The 26277-nt window shown below is 42.0% G+C and overlaps 1 protein-coding gene across 1 annotated transcript in view; it reads left to right on the forward strand.

The window, feature by feature from the left end:
- DPYS (dihydropyrimidinase) overlaps window positions 1-26277 on the forward strand; it is an 85136-nt gene that overhangs the window by 39372 nt on the left and 19487 nt on the right. Inside the window, exon 7 of the mRNA XM_007446546.1 lies at window positions 1302-1444. Coding sequence (XP_007446608.1) covers window positions 1302-1444 — 143 coding nt within the window. The remainder of the gene's footprint in view (window positions 1-1301; window positions 1445-26277) is intronic.

The raw sequence follows: 26277 nt of genomic DNA on the forward strand, positions 1-26277 counted from the left end.
GCCGATCCTCTGTGCGGGAATCTCTCCGCTTTGCCCTCCGCACCCCTGTGGCTGCGCTCTCCTCCGCGGCTCCGAAGCTCCCCCACCCCCCCGCCACCCGCAGTCTCCGGCCGCGAAGGGGCTCCTAGTGTGTGGACACGTTTCCTCCTTCACAGCTCCCTCCCACTAGTGCAGGACCTGTCCCTATCCTTTTGTCTCTGTTTATTCTTTTTTCTTTTGGCCTACCCAGGTACGTGGGGAGGTTTCTTGCCTTTTGGGAGGTCTGAGGTCTTCTGCCAGCGTTCAGTAGGTGTCTGTAGGAGTTGTTCCACGTCTAGATGTATTTCTGGTGTATCTGTGGGGAGGAAGGTGATCTCTGCGTCTTACTCTTAACGCCATCTTCCTGGAAGCCTAGACTTTCTTGATAACAGTCCAACCTTTCACTTTGAACTTGTGTGAATTACAATGAGTACCTTCATTACAGCAGATTTTCATAATATATAAAGTGTATAAATGGCTTTAAAGTGATCGGATACTTCTTCATAATATACAGGAGCCTATGTTATTTTCTGAAACATTCAGATGGTTTACTTAGGGGAAAATTACTTTCAGGACATGGTTCTTAATGTTTTTATGAGATGGGGACCCTTTGATAATTAAATAAACCTTAAGGATGCTCTTGCCATGTAAATGTACATAGGGATAAATTCTCAACATTTAAAAATAAATCATTTTAGAGGGATCACATCCCACTGAAGTTTGTCCATATTAAAATCCCTTATAGCAGACAGTCCATGACTGTTCATGTAAATTTCAGTAGCACAAAATTGAACCTCTTAGTTGATTTCTAAAAGCGTAGTCACCTGAATTATAGGTCTATCTTATTTTAACTCTGTAATATTCCACATAATGTCTACATGATCATCTCATAAATCTTAGGCCCAGATTATAAATGTAGTAGGTGGTGGTAGTAAACTTTAAACAAGAATTAGAAATATTGTTACCAATATTTAGCTCTTGTCTGTGTGATTTTGGAAAGAATGGGAAAAATTAACGGGGCTGTTTTGTTAAGCTGATAGGTTTTTGAAAAGTTATCTTCAGGCTTCCATATATAACCCCATTCATCCCCATCATTATCATTATGATTGTTTAAGATTTATCAGTATTCACAGGTGTGTTTGGCTTCACGATATAAGAAATTAGGTGCAATTTTATTTGGTTCTAAGAGATAAAATCCTTGTACTTTGATTGACAGGAGATTTTTAGTGTTTTATCATTTATCAGAAAAAGGAATGTGTTTTCTTCCTTGAATTGTTTTACAGCACAGTGGCAAAATGGATGAAAACTGGTTTGTGGCAGTTACCAGCACAAATGCAGCTAAAATCTTTAATCTGTATCCAAGAAAAGGAAAAATAGCTGTGGGCTCAGATGCTGACATTGTGATTTGGGACCCAAAAGCCACAAGGTAAGTCTAAGTTTTTGTATTGGCTTCTGCATGGAGAAAAAGCACAGAAAAAGCAAAGAAATTTTCATTGGCCTTAATCAGCCATTTCTTATTAGGTGATTTATTTAGCCAGGCTCAGGTATTTTGAGTCTATGCACAAGATAAAGGTTTTGATGTACAAACATTCTTTTGTTTTCCTTGGCATAGAGAATGCAAAAGTTGTGTTGCTTCCCATTCCCTGGAAATGCATGTGTGTATAAAACCAGTATGAATTTCCTACTTCAGTGCTTGGCAAACACCTGAGTTCACATGGAGGAAAGGTGCAGAGCAATGAAAAAAAGGAAAGACTTAGTTTGAAAATGGCTGCATTGAAAACTCGAAATAATTACAGCCTTTTTACAGCTTCCAGATAGAAAAATTCCAGCACAAAGGATGTCACTTTTAGTTAGCCAAATTTTCCAGCTGAGTTCATCTTGAGCCTGTCATTCCCAGTAGACTCCGGCTTTTTGTTTCCAATTTCCATAATTCTATGTGAGTATCGCAGGTTTCGCTGATTCCACCAGTTCAGAAAAGTATTCAATAGAAGCTGAAGCTTTGTTAATTTCTCCTTATAGGATGTTGGCACAGACAACACCTGCATCCTGATTTCTGTTTTTCATAAACTCTGCAGCTGTAATGGAGAAAATCCCACATACTTTAACATTGCATGTGTGTGTGTGTGTGTGTGTGCATGCACGCATATGTGTGCAGACAGGGATACAATAAGACCTTCTACCTTTACTGAATAGGCATTTATTAAAAGTCTATTAAGGGTTATGTTGTAGTAAACAGATGTCTACGTAGGCATACCTTATTGCACTTCACAGATACCATGTTTTTAACTAACTGAGGGTTTGTGGCAAACCTGCATGGAGCAAGTCTATCAGCACCAGTTTTCCAATAGCATTTGCTCAGTTTGTGTCTCTGCATCATATTTTGGTAGTTCTTGGAATACTTCAAGCTTTTTCATTATTATTACATTGGTTGTGGTGATCAGTGATCTTTGATGTTACTACTGTAATTGGGGACGAACTGAGCCCCTGTAAGATGGTGAACTTGTGTGTGTTCTCACTACTCCACCAAACAGCTGTTCCCCCATCTCTCTCCCTCTTTTTGGGCCTCCCTGTTCCCTGAAACACAGCAATATTGAAATTCGGCCAGTTAATAACCCTACAGTGGCCTCTGAGTGTTCAAGGAACAGTTTCATGTCTCTCACTTTAAATCAAAGGCTAGAAATGATTAAGGCAAACTGAAAGCTGAGATAGGCTGAAAGTTAGGCCTCTTGCACCAAACACTTAGCCAAGTTGTGAATGCAAAAGAAAAGTTATTGAAGGAAATTAAAGGTGCTACTCCAGTGAACACACGAATGATGAGAAAGTGAAACAGACTTATTGCTGATACGGAGAAAGTTTTAGTGGTCTGGATAGAGGATCCAACCAGCCACAGCATTCCCTTAAACCAAAGCCTAATCCAGAGCTTTAACTCTCTTCCATTCTATGAAGGCTGAGAGAGGTGAGGAAACTGCAGAATAAGAGTTTGAAGTTAGCGGAGGTTGGCTCATGAGGTTTCAGGAAAGGCGTCATCTCCGTAACATAAAAGCACAAGGTAACGCAGCAAGTGACCCAGAAGATCTAGCTAAGATCATTAATGAAGGTGGCTACACTGCACAACAGATTTTCAGTGTAGATGAAATAGCCTTATATCGGTAGAAGATGCCATCTAGGACTTCCACAGCTAGAGAGGAAAAGTCAATGCCTGGCTTCAAAGCTTCAAAGGACAGGCTGACTCTCTTGTTAGGGGCTAATGTACCCGATGACTTGAAATTGAAGCCAATGCTCATTTACCATTCTGAAAATCCTAGGGCCCTTAAGAATTATGCTAAATCTACTCTGACTGTGCTCTCTAAATGGAACAACAAAGCCTGGATGACAGTACATCTGTGGATATTGCTGAATATTTTAAGCCCCACTGATGAGAGCAACTTCTCAGAAAAAGATTCCTTTGAAATATAACTGCTCAGTGACTATGCACTTGGTGACCCAAGAGCTCTGATGGAGATGCACAGCAAGATTCATATTGTTTTCATGCCTGCTGACCCAACACCCATTCTACAGCTCATGAATCAGGAGTAATTGCAACTTTTAAGTCTTGTTATTTAAGAAATACATTTCATAAAGCTATAGCTGCCATAGATAGTGGTTCCTCTGATGGATCTGGGCAAAGTCAGTTGAAAACCTTCTGGAAAGGATACACCATTCTAGATGCCATTAAGAACATTCGTGATTCATGGGAAGAGGTCAAAATATCAACATTCACAGGAGTTTGGAAGAAGTTGGTTCCAACCCTCATGGATGACTTTGAGGGGTTCAAGACTTCAGTGGAGGGAGTAACTGCAGATGTGGTGGAAATAGCAAGAGAACTAGAAATAGAAGTGGGGCCTGAGGTTGTGAATGAATTGTTGCACTCTCATAATAAAACTTTCATGGATGAGAAGTTGCTTCTCATGTGTGAGCAAAGAAAGTAGTTTCTTGAGATGAAATCTACTCGTGATGAAGGTGCTGTGAAGGTGTTGAAATGACAAAAAAGGATTTAGAATATTCTGTAAACTTAGTTGCTAAAACAGAGGCAGGGTTTGAGAGGATTACCTCCACTTTTGAAAGAAGTTCTGCTGTAGGTAAAATGCTATCAAACAGTACTGCATGCTACAGAGAATTTTTTCATCAAAGGAAGAGTCAATCAATGCAGCAAACTTTATTATCGTCTTATTTTAAGAAATTGCTACTGCCACCTCAATCTTCAGCAGTCACCCCTCTGATCAGTCAGCAGCCATTAACATTCAGGCAAGACCCTCCACCAGCAAAAACATTAGGACTTTGCCGAAGGCTCAGATGATGGTTAGCATTTTTTAGCAATAAAATAATTTTTCATTAAGGTATGTGTATTGTTTCTTTAGACACAATGCTACTGCACACTTAATAGACACAGTATAGTATAAACGTAAGTTTTATATGCCCTGGGAAAACCAAAAATCCATGTGACTGGCTCTGTTGTGATATTCAGTTCATTGCAGTGCTCTGGAACCAAACCTGCCCTGTCTCCGAGGTATGCCTGTGTTCTTCCAGATTCATTATTCTATGGAGGCTCCTCTTAACCACCCCTTCTATCCCATTTCTCACATTCTGCAGTTTTCGCACTGAAAAAGATGAAGGATAGTGCAAAAAATTCTGACGGTGGCTTAGAGAAAATTCTTAAAGTGTTGCAGAAGCAAGATATAAGTCAAAGAAATCCAAAGAGGGCTAGATCATTTCAACACATCCTCCCAAGTAAAGATAATATTTCTCCGTATTTCAAAGGACATTAAAACAAGAAAAAAACAAAAAAGGTCTCCAGTTTTTCAAAAGTCTCTGAGAGTCAGAGAAATAGAATCCTGTGGTTCATCTGCCTCCAGCCAAACTAGATAAATATAAAATAACCTTAGTAATTTCTAAGGTTACAAAACATTTTTGCATTTCTCATGAGATTGTAACAAAAACCTTCTGAAGTAGGCAAAAAAATTATTAATATCTCATTTTACAGATGAGAGAGTGGATGGGCATTCAGAGACCTTAAATGACATGCCTGGCTTCTCCAGCTTGGCACTGATGAGCTGGGAACAGGATCTACACATCAGGCTCTTGGGCTGTGCTGGTTTTCTTTATGCTTAGCGCTTAGTTATACACAATAAGCAGACATCAATAGAGAAGACTCAGCGCTAGTAATCACATGCCAATATGTATCATCTTCCTAAAAGACACATATAAAAATGTAAATATTTAATTTTATGATATCATTACTGTTACAAATTGAAGGACAGATATTATATAAGAAATACTAGAGAACCGATGAGCAAAAGTGATAGAAACTTAAAAGCACAGAGGCTTTTTAGCTTGACCTTAAGTTAGTTATTCTTAGGCTAGAAATGAAGGAAATTAAGCAGGTAATATATAGATCTTAAAAAAGAATAAGAACTAAACATCTGGATCATTAAGGGCTATTCTGAAACAACTGACTAGGAAAAGGAGGACAAAGAATGTTATAGAAATCAGTAGCTAACACTGGTGAGAGAGTGGTCTAAATTTATATAGTCTGAAAACATGACTCAAAGAGACATAATCACAGCCTATAAATATCCTCCAAGCAACAATATATGTGGTAAGTAAAGGAAGTGAATTATTCACAACCTTGAGTTCAGGTCATTTTTCTTTGTCCAGTTGTCTAAGGAAGACAGTGCTTTACACCTGAGCTGGTGTGTTGTCCTCAGACTTTACAACAGCGGAGGAGACTAAGGCTGGTACCACTGGAGATGCCCAGGTGTAGGGTTAAAAAGAAGATCCACAGGGAATGGCCTTCCCATGGCTCTCCACCTTGCTAGGAATTAGACCGGACAGTTAGTGTTTTCATTTCTCCCTCACCTTTGAAAAGGAATACATATTTGAACAAGGAGAAAGTGCATTTATCATAGTTCATATCAAAAGAGAGAATTTGACAGAAACTGAATGCTGATCCCTTATCCAGGTCGATTATAGCACCAGCCTTCTCTACTCTTGGCCTGCTTGTTAGGAGAAAGTTGCTCATCTGAGCTGGCTGTTCCTGACCAAAATTTATGCTGATGACCTCAAGGAGGACCTGTCTGGTGCGAGACAATATTTTAAGCCTTCGCTAACTGTCCGCGTGTCACCCATAGCTTCCCCCTGTCCCCAGCCACTACCCCGCCGCTGTGAGGGTCTGCCTCTCCTCGCCTCGCAGACTGCGTTTTCTGGAATGCCGCACGCCCACCGACCACGCTGTGTCACAGCCTTTATTCACTGTCTTTCTCCCTCGTTAACATTCTTGAAGTCTAATTCCATTTTTTAAAATAAACATGTTGTTTCAGAATAGTTTTAGATTTACAGAAGAGTTGCAAAGTTAGCACAGAGACTCCCAAATGCCCCACAGTGGGTTGCCGTTATGATTATCTTACATTACTCTGATACATTTGCTACAATGAATGAACCAGTTTTGATATGGTATTATTAACTAGAGTTCATACATTGAGACTTGCTTAGTTTTTGCCTAATATTCTTTTTCCATTCCAGGATCTCATCCAGGACACCACATGGCATTTAGTCATCATGTTTCCTTAGGCTCCTCTGGTCTCTGAGAATTTTTATGACTTGATTTTCTTATTTTTATTGAAGTACAGTTGATGTACAATGTTGTGTTAATTTCTACCGTACAGCAAAGTGGTTCATTTATACACACACACACACACACACAGACACACACATACACAGACACACACACACACATATATGTTCTTCTTTATATTCTTTTCCATTATGGTTTATCACAGGATACTGAATATAGTTCCCTGTGCTGCACAGTAGGACCTTGTTTACCCATTCTGTATATAACACTTGGCATCTGCTAATCCCAGCCTCCCATTCCATCCCTCCCTCTTGACAACCACAAGTCTGTTCTGTATGTTTCTGACTTTATTTTTGATGACCTTGGCAGTTTTGAGGAATTCTGGTCAGGTATTTTGCAGAATGTCTATTTCCTTTTTTTTGACGTTATTAGCCTGGGGTTACGGGTTTGGGGAGGAAGACCACAGAGGCAAAGTACTATTTTCATCACAACCTTTCAAGGGTACCTACTATCAACGTGACTTCTCACTGTCGTTGTTGACCTGGATCAGCTGCGTCTGCTTTCTCCACTGTACAATTAGTCGTTTCTTCCCCTTTCCATATTGTACTTTTTAGAAGGAAGTCACTATGCACAGCCCACACTTAAGGAGTGGGGAATTATGCTCTTGTTTTATGTTTTAATTGATTCTACAACCCCAGAGTCTGACCCAGTTCAGCACAGAGTAGAAACACAATAAATGTTGAAGGGGTGAGTGAGAAGGATACAGGTTCCACACTGTATGGAAGATTGATGTGATTAAGACATGGCATAAACTCTATTATATACTTGAAAGTTGCTAAGAGAGTAGATCTTAAATATTCTAACCACAAAAAAGAAATGGTAATTATGTGACATGATGGAGGTGCTTTGGCAGTAATCATTTTGCAATATGTAAGTGTGTATCAAATCAACATGTTAGGGACTTCCCTGGTGGCGCAGTGGTTAAGAGTCCACCTGCCAATGCAGTGGACACGGGTTTGATCCCACATGCTGCGGAGCAACTAAGCCCGTGAGCCACATCTACTGAAGCCTGCACACCTAGAGCCCGTGCTCCGCAACAAGGGAAGCCACCGCAATGAGAAGCCCGCGCACCGCAACGAAGAGTATCCCCCGCTCTCTGCAACTAGAGAAAAAGCCCGCACGCAGCAACGAAGATCCAACACAGCCATTCATTAATTAATTAATTAACTATTTTTTTAAAAATCAACACGTTAAACTCACACAATGCTATATGTCAATTACAGTTCAGTAAAGCTGAGGAAAAGTAAAGAAATGACATAAAGGAAAATTGGAAAGATTTTATTCAGCAACAATTATAGTGAGAGGAAAAGTAAGAAGAATAGCATTTCCTCACACTTTTATTTTTTTATTAATTAATTAATTTTTGCTGTGTTGCGTCTTCATTTCTGTGCGAGGGCTTTCTCTAGTTGTGGCAGGCGGGGGCCACTCTTCATCGCGTTGCACGGGCCTCTCACTATGGCGGCCTTTCTTGTTGCGGAGCACAGGCTCCAGACGCGCAGGCTCAGTAGTTGTGGCTCACGGGCCTAGTTGCTCCGTGGCATGTGGGATCCTCCCAGACCAGGGCTCGAACCCGTGTCCCCTGCATTAGCAGGCAGATCCTCAACCACTGCGCCACCAGGGAAGCCCTTCCTTACACTTTTAACGTATTGCAAGTTATCGATAATTGTTGAAATGAATGAAGATGAATAAAGGAGAAAGGATTCTATAAGGAAAGAAGAAAACTGCTTCACGGGCCTTCTTTTCCTTGTGTCCCCTTCATTTTTGAGGTTGGGGCACAATTAGCTTTTTAAGCAGCTCTTATAATAAATAAGAGAAGAAAATGAAGTTAACAGAGAGCTATCTTCCTGGTTCTTTCATTCAGTCAGCAAGGAGCACAGCTGAGAGCCAGGCATGAGGGTCAAGGTTGTACAAGAGCCAGGCCCTGCCTTTGGGAAGCTGACAGTCTATGGAGAGGAGATAAGAGATAAAGTCAAAGGGTCTCAGCCTCAGTAGGAATGTGTTAAGGATATCACGTGGGAGGCAGAAACAAGGTGCCATGGAAGCCCAGGGAGGAAAGATCATTCTTGCACTAGTGCAGTCATTGGCATAGGACCTAGGGTCACAGTAGAGCGGAGAGGAAATGAGGCTTCTGACCCTGAGTCAAGGCTAAACATGGAGGTGAGGTAGACTGAGGCATTGGTAGCAGGGTCTGGGTGGAGGCAGTTAAGGCCAGGCATGACAAGCAGAAAGAACAGGTTCAGGCTGTGGAAAGGGACTGGAGCATGAAGAGGTCGTGGGCTGCCTATCTCCAGTTTTAATCTTGTTCGTTACAGACACAGGCAGTTTTAAAGAGAGCTCGTCTAGTGAAGAAGCATCATTTAATCAAATGAACAAATAGATACATCTGTAGGATTTTTTTTTTCTTGCAAGATACTCCTTTTGATTTTACCAGTCTAATTTTAATATTAGCTAAAGGATGGTGATGTGAAGGCTTTCTGTCTGACCACAACATTAGAGTTTGAACAGAATTTTCCTTCGAAATTTCCTGAAAGGTTTTTAGCAAAAGCAGTTAATTGCTCTGCTGACTAGTTAGTATGTCAAATGACAGCAATGTGCATTTCACCCCAGAGCCTGAAGGGGGCGCCCACAGCCCACACTGAGCCAAGGGACCCAACCAGGCCATTCAAGCTTCTGGTTATGCAAGAAAAAGCCAGCCTCTGGAGGATAGATGCGTTTGCTAATGATATTTGGCTTCATGGAACGTAGATGTTTTCCTTTCTTTTTTTTTTTTTTTAATTCTCATTACTTATTAATGGCATGTAGAAGTATGTTTGCAACACAATCTGTAACCTTAAAAATGGACTGCATTAAAGTTGCTGAAGGAGATCAAGGGAAAGACCGGCAGTGCAGCAATGTTTCTTTTTCTTTTAAATTTATAAAAAGCCGATGATTCCAGGGTGAGGGATCTGACATGTGGTGCTGGATGCTGAGAGAGGATTGAGAGTGGGTGTCTGTAGAGAAGGTTTGGACACCCTGTTGAAAGGTTACCTAAGACGTTACTAGCCTGTAAAAAGTTCCTGCAAAAATCAACTGCAATAGCTCTTCTGTGTCATTGCACAATCAAAACAAACTGCATTTGGTGCATGTGGAGCATTCACCTTTTTTGGAAGTCAAAAGAGTCTGCTGTATTGAGTGTGACGGCCCATTGAGCCAGTGCCTATTGCTTGTGACAGAGCTATGTGCCCTAACACATCACTACTTGGGTCAGAGCTTGAAATTTAAGGACACATTGCCTTTGTAAATGTTTGGCCCATTTCTGTAGGATATCTTGGAGCTTAGAGTCAGGAGGACGAAATCAGTATTATGATTTTCATGTAGTGTCAAGACAGAATCTTGTGGTATCATGTGGTAAATACAGAGACCAGTCAAGTTGGTCAACTTGTTGAAAACCTTATTAGAGAAGATGGCATGTGAGTTACTTGCAAGCCTATAGCAGCAGCAATAACTCATGTTCTGGCAATGTAAGACTATCCTGTGAGCTTCCGTTCTTCTGTATTCATTAAATAGCACTTAGTTACCATGGCAACTGTCCCTTTTCAGTATTTATGAGCGGTAGGGTGTCTCACAGAATCTCAAGCACACTAACACACTGTGTGCACTGGAACATTTAATGAAGACTTCTAGGCTGGACTGTATTTTGCAAAGCAGGCATACTTTGCTCACAGTTATTTTCGTGTATTATTTTTAACTCAATTATGGCAGGCTTCGACCTTGAATACACCATTCTTGAAGGCATTGTGCTGTCTTTCCTGCTTAATTTCCTTCCCTTTCTCATTGAAGATAGAGATAAATGAATTTAACTATATTCAGAGACGAGTAATGACTTGCAGCTTAATGAAAGTGCCCCTCTGAGTTCTAGAGAGGGAGGGCCTTGTGTGTGAAAAGGAGAAGAATGACTGTTTCATCCTTGGCTAGTGGGGAGTGTGGGATGTGGGGAGAAAGAAGAAATAGGGAGTAAGGTGCCCTTTGGTGAATAGTGATGACGACTGTGGCTGATTATTACAGCTGTGTTATCAGTGACTATTTCACAGACGCTACTAAGCATTTTCCCTTGAAGTTGCACATCGAGTATCATTTAACTAATTTGTACACTATCATCTTCCTTCTCAAGAGAAGCGTTTGCACACACACATGCTAGCACGCATTCACACACAGGCACATAAACACAACTACCGTGTCTCTGCTTGTAAATGTTGGTCAGCCTGAAAACTCTGCTTTTAATGCCTGTTTCTAAGACTGTTTATAACTCACTCCTCTCCCAGTCCCCAAACCCACACCATCGCATCATGTGGGAGGAGGGGAGAGAGACCCAGGCCTTGTACCATGTGCGTGGCTGGACATGAAGACAATTTATGCCATGCTTTTTCACCGTGTTGTCTTGCAGACGTTCATGGGGGTAGCCTGGCGTCAGGTGAAGGTTGACCAAGGCTCTGATTTTGCACAGCTATCCGAGGACCTGCCACATAGTAGTTACCATAGATTTATAGAGTAATTTTGACAATTTTCTGGCAAATGATAGCAAAGTTTCTTGAGGAATAAATGACTTTTGCTAATCCACACAAAATCCAGCCCACCTTCTCAGCTGCTGGGGGCAGGAGCAGAACCAGAGCGTAAAGAGAAAGGCTTTGGGGTTCAATTCCTACTCTGTCTGCCACATACTAACTGGATGCGACCTTGGGAGTGTTATTTAATTTTTCTGAATTTCAGTCTGTTTATTTGTAAAATAGGGATGATGATGATGATTGACATTTATCTGATGGCATTGTTGTGTTTAAGATAGTGTACGTAAAATGCTTGGTATAATAAATGAAATAAAAACAAAATATGCGAGACGCATGGTACATAATTAATGTTCAGTAGTGCCTGGCGTGCAGTAGGTGCTCAGTAGTAGTAGGTGGTCAGTGGCAGTAGATGGTCAATTGATCAAATAAGTGGGAGCTATTATTAACTATAATTGTGATTCAAAAGCAGTAATGACTTCAGACCAAACAGGACTAAAATTATATTTCATGTAAAAGCTCCATCTCTTGTGTTTCTTACACACCTGCAACTTGCAGCAAGAATGACTAAAATTAAGGAGCTTAGTGGGTTCTTTAGGCTAAGATAACCTGATTAAATCAGAACTCATGTGCCCCCAGAGCTGACTCCTTTGAAAAATTATTTGCAGTGAAACAGTTTCAACAAACCACCTAAGGTCCGTTTTGTGACCTTCAGAAGACATTTGCTTTTAAAAAAAGTTTTGGGCTATGCATGAAAAAAGCTAGCTTGCTGATTACATACGGGTGAAATTTTAACCACTATTTATTCCAGGTTGTTTATTTAAACATGTTCTTATGCAGCTGAACCTTTCAAGTGAACTAGAAATGATTTCCAAGGGCTTCACTACTAATAGCTGCAATTTTCTTCAAATGATACAGGAAAAGCGGCTTAGGGACAGACCACAGTAGCCCATATTCTATCGTTGACGATTTGCCTTTGCCAGAGTAAGCATAGTTTATTTTAAGCATTAGGATTTGGGTAACAAAAGAGCACCAAGGGATGGTGGTTGTATGAAAGGCATAGGCTTTTCTAACCTGCTATATTTTTCTTCCTACCTGACATATGTTATAAATTTTTCTGTCTTTGGCATTTGCCTGTCTTATTTACAGCTGTATCCCTCGGTACCAAAACAGTGCCAGGAATATATAGCAGCTCAATAATTATTTATTGAGTGACTAAACCAGGTATTAATTGTCTCGGGCCAGTGAACAAATGTGATTTTAAAATTTTGGTTGGGCTTTGTTTATCTGCTTCGGAAACACGTTCAAGATCCAGGTTTTACATTTTTCCCTCTGAGTTGGAAAAAAAAAAGAATTCTTGGCACTTCTTCCTTCTCCTTCCCCAAAGCAGTACTTGACAAGGATACGTTCCAGAGTCAGTGGCCAGTAACATTGCCAGACCTGGCCTGGCCATGAATGTGGCTTAAGCCAGATTGGATCCTTTTGTGGGTTAAACGACTCTGTGTTTTGGTCCCAGACTCATTTCTAATTCTGGCCAGTTATCTTAAAAACATGGACCCTTGGTTAAGGAGGGGCCAGAAGATGGAATGAAAATGGATGGAGGGAAATTTAGTATCAGTACCTGAAAAGAATCCCAGTGTCCTTATGTTCTCTTTTTTTTTTTTTGCGGTACGCGGGCCTCTCACTGTTGTGGCCTCTCCTGTTGCGGAGCACAGGCTCCGGACCCGCAGTGGATGGAGGGAAATTTAGTATCAGTACCTGAAAAGAATCCCAGTGTCCTTATGTTCTCTTTTTTTTTTTTTGCGGTACGCGGGCCTCTCACTGTTGTGGCCTCTCCTGTTGCGGAGCACAGGCTCCGGACACGCAGGCTCAGCGGCCATGGTTCACGGGCCCAGCCTCTCCGCGGCATATGGGATCCTCCCGGACCGGGGCACGAACCCGTGTCCCCTGCATCGGCAGGCAGACTCTCAACCACTGCGCCACCAGGGAAGCCCCGTCCTTATATTCTTAAAGCACAGCAAAGAGCATGGCTTCCTACAAAGGCCTTTGGAGAAAGCATCAGTTACTATGCATTGTTCTCTTTAGAAGACGGTGACAACTGGAAGTCTATTTGGAGGCAGTGAGTAATTTAGGGAAGCACAGTCTTTTCTAATGGCCTGAACAAAGCTCAAAAAACAAAACAAAAACAAAAAACCTTAATGTAAGCTAATTTACCTTTTTTTTTAAGAACAGGGGTTCTTGGGACTTCCCTGGCAGTCCGGTGGTTAAGAGTCCTCACTCCCAATGCAGGGGGCACGGGTTCAGTCCTTCATCGGGGAACTAAGGTCCCGCATGCTGCACGGTGAGGCAAAAAAAAAAAAAAAAAAAAAAAAAAAAAAAGGAAAAGGGGGGGGGTGGTTAAAGTGTGGTCCCTGGACCAGTAGCATCAGCATTAGCTGGGAATTTATTAGAAATGCTAATTCTCAGGTACCTCCTGGAGCCTGCTGTCTCAGAAACTCTGAGGGTAGAGCCCAGCAACCTGTGTTTTCACAAGCCCACCAGGGGATTCTGTTCCTCAGTCAGGCTTAAGAAGCACTGGTTCTCATAGTGTGAGAGGAGACTTTGGAACTCAAAGTCCAATTAACTCCCCAAACAGAGTTCTCTATAGCCCTGCTTGATTAGTACTAGTTTTAGGAAACTTACTACCTAACCAAACTGTTCAGTCCTTCCTGGGATGGTTGTAATTGTTAGGATGTTCTTACTTTGGTTGCATTAAAAATTCCCTCCTTCCAGCTGCTAACATGTTTGGCCTCTGTAGCCATGAGGAATGTATCTACATTCTCAGATAATAGTTCATTCATTCATTCAATCAAACATTTAAAGAAAGACACTGGCTCCAATAAGTTATCCCATCACCAGATAAGCATCCTCAGATCCCTCAGTGGATCCTTAGGTCCATGATTAGCAGAATCCCAATGTCCTGACCACGCTTCTGCTCACCCTTCTCTTGACACACACTTGTCCACATCCTACAAAGATGCAAGTTCCAGAACTGGATCTGATTCTGCTTGTAATACCACGAGAGCAGGAGCATGTGAGGCTGATTGGTTTTATAACTAAATGCAGAACTTTGCATTTCCCTTATGATATTTTTTTCTGTGATGTACCGTATGAAATTGCCATTTGTAGGTTAAAAATGTGAAATGTGAGCAATTGCGTGGAGTTCTAATATCTCATCACATTTATTCAGTCAATAATATAAAAACTTATACTGGGCCTTCTCTGGTGTTTATGTTAAGATAACAGGATTACGCTAAATGGTTTTTGTTTGTTTGTTTGTTTCACACTTTTAAGTCCATTTGAGCAGATAGTAATTTACAGTGTCCATAATTCTTCAAAGATGCAATATTTAATATAAACAAAAGTCACAAAGAATAATGCAGTTAACATTTATGTATTAACCTTCCCAAGCCCATCTCCTCCCCTCCCCCCAATAAATACCTTGGATCCTGGATTTGATGTTTATTACTCCCATGCCTTTCTTCCTGTTTGTACTATATATATATATATATATATATGTGCATTCCCAAGCACAATATATACACAATAAATATATTTTGTGTATTTTTGGCTTTATATGGATTGTATTGTACCATATATATTATTGTGCAACTTTCTCAATATTATGTTTATTGGCACCTAACCATGTCAAAATGTGTGTAGGTGTTTCATTCCTTTCTACTGCTGTATCGTATTCTATTTTATGAATATAGCATGATTAATTATATATCTTCCTATGCTGGTGGACATTTAGGTTGTTTCCAGTCTTTCACTGTTTCAGACAGTGTGTACATCCTTGTATACATGTGTGAGAGTTTCTATAGGACATCTGTCTAGTCCCTGATTTGTTTTACATCAAATGCTGTCAAATTTTTGCCAGCAGAAAGATATAAAATTGCTCGATTCTTTGTAAGTAAATGCAGAACTTCCCGTTCTGGAGTCGCGTTAAACCTATTGCCTAATTACCTCTTATCTTGTCCCACATTCATTTATTCAGTTATTAAGAACCATATATTAGACCCCTGCCATGTGTCAAAGACCACAGTAGGCAGCTGAAGACAAAAGTGAGGCATAATCTCACTCCTTACTTGGGTGGCAGGGGCAGGGTTAGTGGAGAGGTGGTGGCTTTTGCTTTTTGGCTGCAGTCATTGTTTTGTGAGCTGCGAGTCTGACATTCCAGGGATCAGCTGTCACTAACAGAGTGGGATGGAATGTGGAGATGGGGTGTGGGTGGTAGGAAGTGGGGTTAGACAACTTGGGCTTATGATCCCTTCCTGTCCCCTGAGGTTACACAGCAAATATCCACCTGTAGACCTGGCTTTGTACCTATTTTGTTATTCTAACTGCATCCCTAACTCCTGAAATACAGAATATTAGCATCAAACAAAGACACATGAACACAGACATATAACCGTTTCCTATTCATCAGGGCCTCTGGTTACAGCCTCACATATTTTGCATAAACATACATGTTGGCCCTGATTTCCCCACTTTATCATGTATAAACTGAGATTAAGTTTATATGTACATATATACACACCTATATATGTGTATATATATAGGTTCATGCAGAGTGATGAGCTGGGGGTGCTGAGCAGGGTACCCCTAAATCCAAGGTCAGAGCTTCCTCGCTGGGCTGCAGGGCAGCAGACTGTGTGCTCTGTCCTTGGTGACAAGTACGCACTTGGCATATAGGTCCCTGCAAATCTGCCAGTACTCCTGGATCTCACTTCCCAGCACATCCTGCTGGCTGGGGGATTCTTTGGACACCAGAGGACAGTGGACATTTTCCATTTAAAAGATTTCCTGTGCCTGCAGAACACCTACTCGGTGCCCTCCTAGAAGAGCAGGCTGTGCAAAGCAGAGAGCTGGGGAAGGAGAGTGAAGGTACATTAAGTTGATTTTGCAGCTGCAGCTGGAGTCGCGTTAAACCTATTGCCTAATTTCCTTTGTCTAACTTGATTTATTTTTGGCTGGAAGGGAAATGGATCAGCATTGCTTTTTATGCCGAGATTATGTCGCCTGAAGGAAATTTTCCGTCAGTTCCCTGTGCCTGCCCTCAGTCCTGTAATTGGGACTGGGCAGTGACCTCCCAGGTGGCTTTCTGGAGGGGGTCACACAGGCTGCCCCTCCACACAGAGCTTGGCGTTTGTGCCAGGCCTTTCTGCAGGTTTCTCTGGCCATACTCTAACATAGACAGCTTCATTTTATTTTTTTCTTTTCTTTTCTTTTCTGTGAAGCCCTTTTCTCCCTACCTCTTCTCTATCTCTTTTCCTATATTTGGAATGCTCTCTGTCTCTCCAAAATTTCTTAAAGGTGGTTTCTTTACATTTCTGATATAATATTTCCTTCCTGTCTCCCCTCCTCCCACCCCACCCCAATGTGATTCTGCACCCCCCCTTTTTTTTAATCACCAAGGAGGGACATGTTTATACTTTGCTCTTGGTTCTATTCTCCTACCCAGGCATGTAAGGAAAGCTAAGAGTCTGGAGGCAGAAAAATGAAAAGGCAGTTTAGCCACACACAGAAAAAAGGAGCATTTATCTGTGTGGAAGGGTTGCTGAGTTCCTCGCATGGTGGGGATGGGAGGAGAAAGTATTAACCAGTTACCTACAAACACGTATTTATTGTGTGCTCACTCTGTATAAGAAATAGTGTTGCTAAGTGCTGTGAGGGACATAAATGTAAGATGTAACACCTGCCATCAAAGAGGCTGCATTCTGGTTGGACAGACAAGATATAAACACGGGAAAGGATAAGATAACTCTTGGAAGAGGAAAATTAGAAGCGCTCAACACATCAGTTCAAGGAGTGGGGAGGGTCTCATGTGCTTGACTCCTACCAATGAGTGGTCCAAATAATTGTCCTGAGTTGAGGTCATCAAGCCTTCAGAGAAGACCGGGTTAGGCTTGGGAAAGGGCTTTGACCTAGCTGAATCCTTGGGGACGGTTCTGGATAAGTAGACAGGGGGCAGTAAAGCCCTCCAGATGGAGAAGTCAGGGGTAAATGAGGGAAAATGGAAAAGATAATTCAGTGGGCAATCAGGAGACCCAGGAGGCTGGGCAGAGGGGTCAAGGTGGCAGGCAGCTGGAGACAAGATTAGTCCTGGCCAAACTGCCGAGGGCTTTGAATGGTAGTTTGAGTACAGAAGATTTTCTGTTAGGCAGCACGAGCTATTGAATGTCTTTGTGTGAGGATTTGAATTGATCTAAATCTGTACCTCCCTATTTTTACATGGCATAAGCAGAAAATAGTTATTTGTAGAGTACATGGCACTAAAGAGAAAGGGATTTGGAGACTGGGAGGAGAATATAGCAAAACCAACTTGTCCTGGTTTGCCTGGAACCTTCCCAGTTTTCCCATAGCACTGAGAGTCTCATGTCCAGACAGATCGTCAACCTCAGCCTGCACCAGGACTGCTTGTCACCTGGGAGAATACTTTTGGTCAAAGGTGACTAGCCTGTGAGCTCTGCCCACACCTGGTCACCCTGGGATCTCAGAGTTTCAATCTTGCACCTGGGCTCATCAGTTGGGAAACCTTGATTAAATAGTATTTTAGGGTTATGAGTGGGCAGGATGGGTTGGAGTCTGGAAGAATGGTCAGGAGGCTATTGGTGGAGTCTGGCTTGGGGGATAAGGCCTCAAACAAGATGATGGAAGGAAAATGGGGGAAAAAAAATTTGATTTAAGACATTTTTCCCCCTGGGAGGAAAAATTCTCCTGACAACCAGGAGAAAGATTGAACATTGAATGAGGTAAAGGAGTCAGAAATGACTTCAAAACAACTGCAGCTTTGTTCATTTATGACCCAAGCATTTATTGAGTGCCAACTGGGTGCAAAATATCATACTCAAAGTTGAGTGAGAAATGTGTTCCCCTTATATAATTAGGACCTAATTGGACAGATTAAATTTTTTAAAAACTCTTCAAATAACTATAATATAAGGTAAAAGGTCAGGGTGTGTGGCACAGTAGTTAAGGGGCATGGGATTCAGAGCAGAAGTGGGTCACTAGATTCAAATCTCAAATACTAGCTGCATGACCTTGGACAAGTTACCTTTTCAATTCTCAGTCTCCTCTCAGACGCACAGTAATGTAGATATGCTAGTCATAGTGCCAAGCTCTGGGCCTTGTTGGAAGGAGATAATACCTTCAACATGGTGCATGGCATATGGTAAAACTTTAAGCAACATTAATATCATTATCATTATCACATACAAAGTGGTAAGACACGAGAGATTTACTACCTAGCAGGGAGGTGTCAAAGTAAATGACTTGTATAAAGTGAGGACCTATAGAAAAAAAAAAAAGCTTAGATGAATCAACAGTAGTTCCAGAATTCCAGTTTGTTTTGTCAATCATAGTTTCACTCCTGTTTATGCATATCCACTTCCTCACATTTAGTTTGTGATTGGCGTGTCAGTGGGGTGCAGTTGTACCTGCAGTTTAGGTAAGATGCCCCTTAGATGTCACATTGCAAAGGGCCATTAATCAGTGTTGGATGTCTGACCCTGTGGGGCAGTGGTCTCCAGAGAAGGGTCTCTATATAATTTCTTTATTTTAGTTATAACTTGGATTACTTTTTACAGTTTAAAAATTTTTTTTTTTTTTTGCTATTTTAAATCCAAATTTTTTATTATTTCTATTGGATGAGTTACTAAGAGCAGAATTACTATATCAAAGGGTATATGCATTTAAGGGTTCTCTGCATATGTGGTTACATCCTCATGGTTCCTCACCAACTCTGGGTACAATCTTTTTTTTTTTTCCCTTTGATTTTTGTTACTTTTGCAGGTAAAAATTTTTACCTTTCAGCTACAAATTGCATATATTTGAGCACTAAGGAAGTTGAATATTTTTCCATGTTTATTAGTCATTGGGTTTTTTTCCTTATGAAGAAATAGCTGTTCATGCCCTTTGTTCATTTTTCATTGGTAATGTGTTATTATTTGTCTCTTCATTTAAAGGGGTCTGTCTTATTTCTTGCAAACTCCCCAGGTTCTTTTGACAAATAAATGCTATAGTTACATGAAAGTGTTTTGCATAAACTGTAAGGACCTATATGCATGTTATTATTATTGAAAAGTTGACCTTGTTCGTATGTTAGAGTCATATTTATAACAAAGAGGTCCTTGCAAATTCAGAAATAGGCTTGACTAGAGTGTGAGCTCAGTTCCCGTCGGGATTTTTGTCTGTTTTATTCACTGCTGCATCCCCAGTGCCTAGAACAATGTGTGGCATGAAGTAGTGATCAATAAATACATGTTAAATGAATGGAATAGGAGATAAACACATAGATGGAGAGAGATTTTCTACAGTGTTCCACCAAGTTGACTTCATTTCATTTTCTTTTTTGCCTCAAGCTGGAAGCAAATAGAGTTGTGTATGGCTGGTAGGTCAGAGCTGTGAAATAGTGGTCTTATCATTCTGGGCTTAGGAAACTCATTTCTTAGAACCTAACTTTCTTTATGATAACATTGTAAGCCTAATTAGTAATTCTACCTCATTTATTTAAGTGATAAGCCAGAGACAAGAAGCGTTTAGTGACCCAAGCATGGCTTTCAGCCGTATGATAGAAGACCCAAGTTGTTGTTCTATTTTTATATAAGAGCATTTCTAATTCCTAAATATATGACAAGCCTCCTAGTCTTTCCATGCCTCACTTGTGGTTTCTGGCAATTATGAGAATAAATTGTACACAAAGTCTAAAAGAAAACATGACAGTATGCCTTAAAATTGATTCATTCTTTGGTTGCCTATTTTGCGGGAAAGGTTTTGCATAGAAATTTATGCTAATGAGTTTAATCTCCTGTATAGACTTAAATTCAACTACCCACCGGTGCCTGGTACCAACTTCTTTTCTAGAGTTTCTCTGCTCTGTTTTTATCCCTAATTATCCTACCTCACATTATGTTTTCCTTTTAAGGTGCTTTCGTGTTTCTGGAAGAAGATGGGGTAAAATTTCATATAAATGTGCATTTTGCTCCAGACTTGTGTTCTGGATGGATCACTTACAGTGGGAGGCAATACATGGTGGTTAAGAGCTTTGTTTTTGAGGCACATAGACTCTTATTTATGATCTTAGGTGAGTTACTCAGCTTGCCTGATCCTCAATTTCTTCATTTATAAAACAGGTATTTAAAAAACCCTGCTTCCATTGGATTGTAAGGATTAAATAGAATAATGTGTGAAAAGATGTTAGCATAGGGTTTGGCAAATAAGCAAGCAGGAAATAGAGGCTGCAACTGGATATTATTATTTATTATTGTCATGTTCATCATAGATGGCTTGGCCATGGCTCTTAGCCACTGAGGGGCTATTAGCAAATGTAAGAAAAGCAAGTGAAAATGTCAAAGCAAGAGACAAGGAGGACTTCCCTGGTGGCGCAGTGGTTGAGAGTCCGCCTGCCGATGCAGGGGATACGGGTTCGTGCCCCGGTCTGGGAAGATCCCACATGCCGCGGAGCGGCTGGGCCTGTGAGCTATGGCCGCTGAGCCTGCGCGTCCGGAGCCTGTGCTCTGCAATGGGAGAGGCCACAACAGTGAGAGGCCCACGTACAGCAAAAAAACAAAACAAAGCAAAAAAGAGACAAGGAAAGAGAGATAGATGCCTGCAAGAAACAATCCCAGAAGCAACCCATCCAGCATATATCATTCAGGGTTCAAACAGAGAAGTGGAACCACCTGGAGATACAGATATAGATACAGATACAGATGTATACACACGTGCACCCATGCATATATACATATATGTGTGTGTGTAGATATATGTGCACATGTATATATACATAGATATACACATACATGCATGTATATATGATTTGGCCTTTCACAACTGTAGGAGCTGGTTGATCAGTGTCTGCAAGGCTGCTGTCTTTGCATCTGATGCTGGAGCTTGAAGTCCAGTGGTTAGACCATCGGGAGGGGAAGATGGAGGTCAAGCGGGAAGGGCAGAGACAAGGTGGAACCACAAGCGCAAGCTGGGCCCCACAGGGAGGATGGAGTGACACCAGTGCCTGTTCTTGTTGCCTCTGCCCTTGGTGGTGTGGCATGGATGTCAAACTTTGGTCATGGGGCCAAACACACACTGGGCGCAGGGGTCAGAGCGGCTGTTGGAGGATCCAGAGGAAGGAGAAGCAGGCTCAGCCCCGGTGGCTTCTCACACCAGATGAGCCCACAGATAATCTGAGCTGCAAATTGGTCGCTGCTTCACTTCCACCCTCTGAGGCCTAGGTGTCATTATCAACGTGGTTGTCTGGTTTTTTTGGATTTTTTTGTTTTTGTTTTTGTTTTACATCGTTATTGGAGTATAATTGCTTTACAATGGTGTGTTAGTTTCTGCTTTATAACAAAGTGAATCAGTTATACATATACATATGTTCCCATATCTCTTCCCTCTTGCATCTCCCTCCCTCCCACCCTCCCTATCCCACCCCTCTAGGTGGACACAAAGCACCGAGCTGATCTCCCTGTGCTATGCGGCTGCTTCCCACTAGCTAGCTATTTTACGTTTGGTAGTGTGGTTGTCTGCTTTAAGGTGAAGACACTGAGGGGTACAGGGAAGTTATTCATTTGCTTCAAATCACACAGCTGCAAAGGGCAGAGCTGGGCTTCAAAGCAGGCCTGGTTGACTTGTGTCTAACCTCTTAAACACTGCCAAGTTACAGCTGCCCAAAAAGGCAGGGAAGGAAGGCACACCTACCGCACAGAGGTTAACATGTGGTCTCTGGAGTTTGTAATCTGGCCTCTCCACTCACTGACAGTGTAACCTGGGGCAAGTTACTGAACCTTGGCTTGCTTCCATTTGCTCATCTGTCAAATGGGCCTGACTATAATGCCCATGTCACAGGTTGTATGTAGAGCATTAATACACGTGGATTCTCTGCCACAGTGCCCAGGGCCGTAAGCACCCCATGAACGTTGGCAGTTACTACCCCAGGTTGCTCAAGTCAGCGGGTTTCTGCACGTCTCTCTGCAGTGGCAGGTAGCTTGTCAGGCCCTCCTTGGGTGTCGCTCCCTTTCCGTGCTTCATTACGGATGAGTTGCCCTGAGGCTGGCTCAGTGGTGTAGCAAAGTCAGTTTCACCGGCTGCATTTCCGCATCAGCACCTTGGATTCTGAGCCTCATCCCCCACTCAAGGCAGACAGACGTGATGTTGCAGTGACCCCGTTAACCCCGGCGCCTGCCTCTGTGACCCGACAGTGCTTCCTCGAAGCAGATGCCTTTTGGGTCCGGTCAAGTTTGAACTAGACATCTATATCGCTAATTGGGACTTTGGGGCTGTGCTAACTCTGGCAGAGCCTCCAAAATGCTCTGTTTTCCGAGGGTCGATGAAATGCTGCAGTGCACCAGGATGGAAATAGATGATTAGGTGTCACCAGACTTCTTGCCCAGATGGAAAGCAGATACTCACTATTACAATTCCAAGTGTTCTGGTAACCTTTTTAATGAGTGAAGAATGTAGTGCTTTCATCCCTGGAGCAGGGGGTGCTCAGGGATGGTGGAGCATGGGGAAGGAGGGTGGAATGGGGGTTCAGCCTGCCCACGTTTATTTCTTCCCAACCGCGTACTTCCTGTGTAACTCGGACAATTTACTCAACCCCTCTCAGTCTCCATTTCCTTGTCTGAGTTCTTGAAGGATTAAGTGAGTCAGTGCACATGGAAGAACCTAGAATATAGCTTAATGGACATTGACCACACCTGGAACTTGCTGGGCCCCTAATTGAAGTGACTTGGAAATAGAATCATGTGATGTTCTGTTTGCCTCATCACTTTCTCGGGAATGCTGGAGGCCAGGGCTCTGTTCTTAGGATTGCAGAGCTGGAAATTCTCTCTGACTTTTGAGGAGGTGCTGTAGCCCATCCTGGTGGATTTCACACAGTTCATTGGCCGCCTGTGTCCACGGATCTCTTTCCTGGCCACAGACTTTGCTCTCGTTCTTCACTAACACACCTCACTCCCAACTGTCACGAAGTTATTTTCCAGTGTCAAACTACATTTCATCTGCCAGCGTTTCTGCTTACTACCTCTTTTTATTTTCCTCAGCAGGGATGGAGGGAAAATAGGTCATCTTTTTCCTTTCAAAAAAAAAGTAAAGTTTAGAAGTGCCCCAGACATTTCTGTTATCCAGCGTTCTCTTTTCCATCCCTTTATTGAGAACCCTACTGACTTCCCTTTATATTCCAGGAAGTCGTCTTTTTTCCTAAAATATGGTATTAGAGCTGAACATAATCATAAATACCTGGCCGACTCTGGTTTGCAAGAAGGATATTGTGTGAATTTTACCCAGTGTATTCCTGTGTAGAAAACCCACATCTTTTTCTGCCCAAGTTGTGCCCCTAGATAGTCTGTCAAACAATGTCATCTTGCCAAGGGCAAGGCAGCCTCCCAGGAAGGGTGACAATGTAACTACAAGACCAAGTCCACACCCCACCCCAGAAAGTTTTTTCTAACTCTTACCAATATGTTAGGCCAACAGCCTCACCTTCCAAAAGCTAATAATCATACCTCACCTATAAGTACTTACCTGTTTAATATTCATAGGACATACCTCCTAGTATCATGCTAGCTTTTGCTGATTCACATTCAGCTCCTCATTTTTTGTGTGTGTGTGATACACGGGCCTCTCACTGCTGTGGCCTCTCCCGTTGCGGAGCACAGGCTCCGGACGCGCAGGCTCAGCGGCCATGGCTCACGGGCCCTGCCTCTCCGTGGCATGTGGGATCTTCCCGGACCGGGGCAAGAACCAGTGTCCCCTGCATCGGCAGGCGGACTCTCAACCACTGCGCCACCAGGGAAGCCCTCAGCTCCTCTTCCTTCAAGACACTAAATTATTTTTAATTCCCCACTTTCTGAAAACTAGTATATAGAACATGAAATATTTATGTTAAGTAGTAATGTCAAAATTTGCTAATAACTTATTTTTAGATAAACAAATATGTATCTAAAATGCCTTCTATTTGCTCAGTGCTGTGCAGGGCACAAGGGGTGAAAGATGTGGGACCTACTTCCAAGGTCAACTTTCTAGAATCTAAATCCAGTTTATCTAACCATGGTCTGCACCACCATCCATGACCTGGATGACATAACTCCAAGGACAAAATAGCCGGCTTGCCTGATCAGTTTATTTCTTTAAGCCAATGTTTGGGCAGCACTGTTATGAATCTGTATTGTTTTGTCGTCCATGTAGCACCGATAGAGTTCCAAGTTATTGTCCGATTTAGATTTAATAATGTGGCTGAAGCAATTCCCATTTTCTCTTCTGTGGGAGGCGGTGCAGAAGTCTGCATAGAGGATGGAAGATTGATGGGTGCAGTGAGCAGCAACTTTGCTTAATAATGAGAATGTACTTGAAGTAGCACCGCTTAGCATTTCCAGAGATGTGGTTGCTTTGCTCCCCATTTATATAACTTGTCACGTCCTAGAAATTCACAGAAGAACTAGTCTGAAATAGACAGTTGGAACACATGTCAAAAAAAATATTTTCCATCATGATCACGTGGAGAATGACCAATTTCAGTTTAAGGAATTTTTAATAGCATCCTAAATCCCTTGCCACTAAACAGAAAACAGACTAAGAAACACTAGGAAGTAAGGAACGAGCTGCTTCCCATGTGTTTTCTGGTGGATGAAGAATGTTTTCACTGACTGCATGCTTTCCAAGTAGCTTCTCATAGAGCTTTCAAGGGGCAACACTGTCTGGTGGTTAAGAGCCCAACCTTTTATCTCACCTGAGCTGCATGAACTTACTAGCTGTGTTAATATGGGGTGAGTTATTCACCTGTTTGTGTCTCATCATCCTTGTCTATTGCATGGTGCTACTGGGAAGCTTTAAATGGTTACTATTCCTTCATGTTGAACATACAAGATGTCATATAACACATGTAGAGAGATGAGGTATATTTTTAAAGAAGCCACTAATAGACCTGATAATGATTCTTTCAAACTTTTTTTTTTTTGGTTCTCATGGCAACCTGGTAAGGATCCATCCATGCCATGGACAAAGTGGCTGAGTTGGAGGAAATATAACAATACCTAGACAAGTCATTTCTCTGGGGTCAGGAAGACCCACATTGTTTTAAGAAATTCTCTTCCTTTCCCCAGTGTTCTCTTTGAATGCACACGGGCAGTCTCCCGCAGGCTTTTTTGCTTCAGTGATTTTCTCATCTATAGGAGCACGCAGCTCTTTGATAGGAAGCTATTTGCAAAGGGACAGAATGTTTTTCTGCAGCTGTGATGTGAGTGGTATCAAAGTTATAGACAAAGTTGAAAAATAGCTTAATGTTATCTTCAAGGCTTCTGCTTTCCTGTCAGCTTGAGCCTTGGAGATGTGTATAATGGGGACTCAGTAAGACAACCTTGACACCCCTCTGCAGAGAGATGTGCCCGTTTGATACAGGCTCAAAGCGAGTTTGACAAAGAGCAGCTTTTCCCTTGGGGCAGGGTGACCACGGAGAATCTGCTAATGAAGAGTTAATGGCCCAGGAACCCCAGCTTCACTTATCAGATGGGAAGGCTTTAATCATTCCTATCCTTCCTGTCACCATCAGGACAGGCCAACAGCCTAGCCATCCAATCAGTAATTAGAGAGAAGGTATTTCTCTACTCTCCTGAGCTGACTGTCATATTGTTAAATTTGAAAAATATTTGATGATGAATCTGACAGCTCTTTGGTTTTACTTATGAGTGGAATCAGAGCACCGCCCCACATTCGCATCTGTTCTGTGGACAGATTTGGTGGAAGATAGTTTCTGGCTTCTTTTTGAGTCACAGACGTTTTGAACTGTGCCTCAGAGACATCCATGGGCTCTTCATTACAGGAATTACTCTCCAAAGGACAAGGTCTTTATCAGTCAGGGTCTTTGGTTGCAAACCATAGCAACTAACTTACACGCAGATGAGCAAAAACACGCTCTGTGGGAAGGCCATGGGGTGCTCACAGACCAAAGGAATAGTCAGTGCTCCAGGCTTTGAAAGAACAGAGTCCAAGGCAGCCCTGCACAGCCTGCAGCAG

This window comes from Lipotes vexillifer, unplaced genomic scaffold, assembly GCF_000442215.2.
Source record: "Lipotes vexillifer unplaced genomic scaffold, Lipotes_vexillifer_v1.1 scaffold327, whole genome shotgun sequence".
Taxonomy (NCBI): Eukaryota; Metazoa; Chordata; class Mammalia; order Artiodactyla; family Lipotidae; genus Lipotes; species Lipotes vexillifer.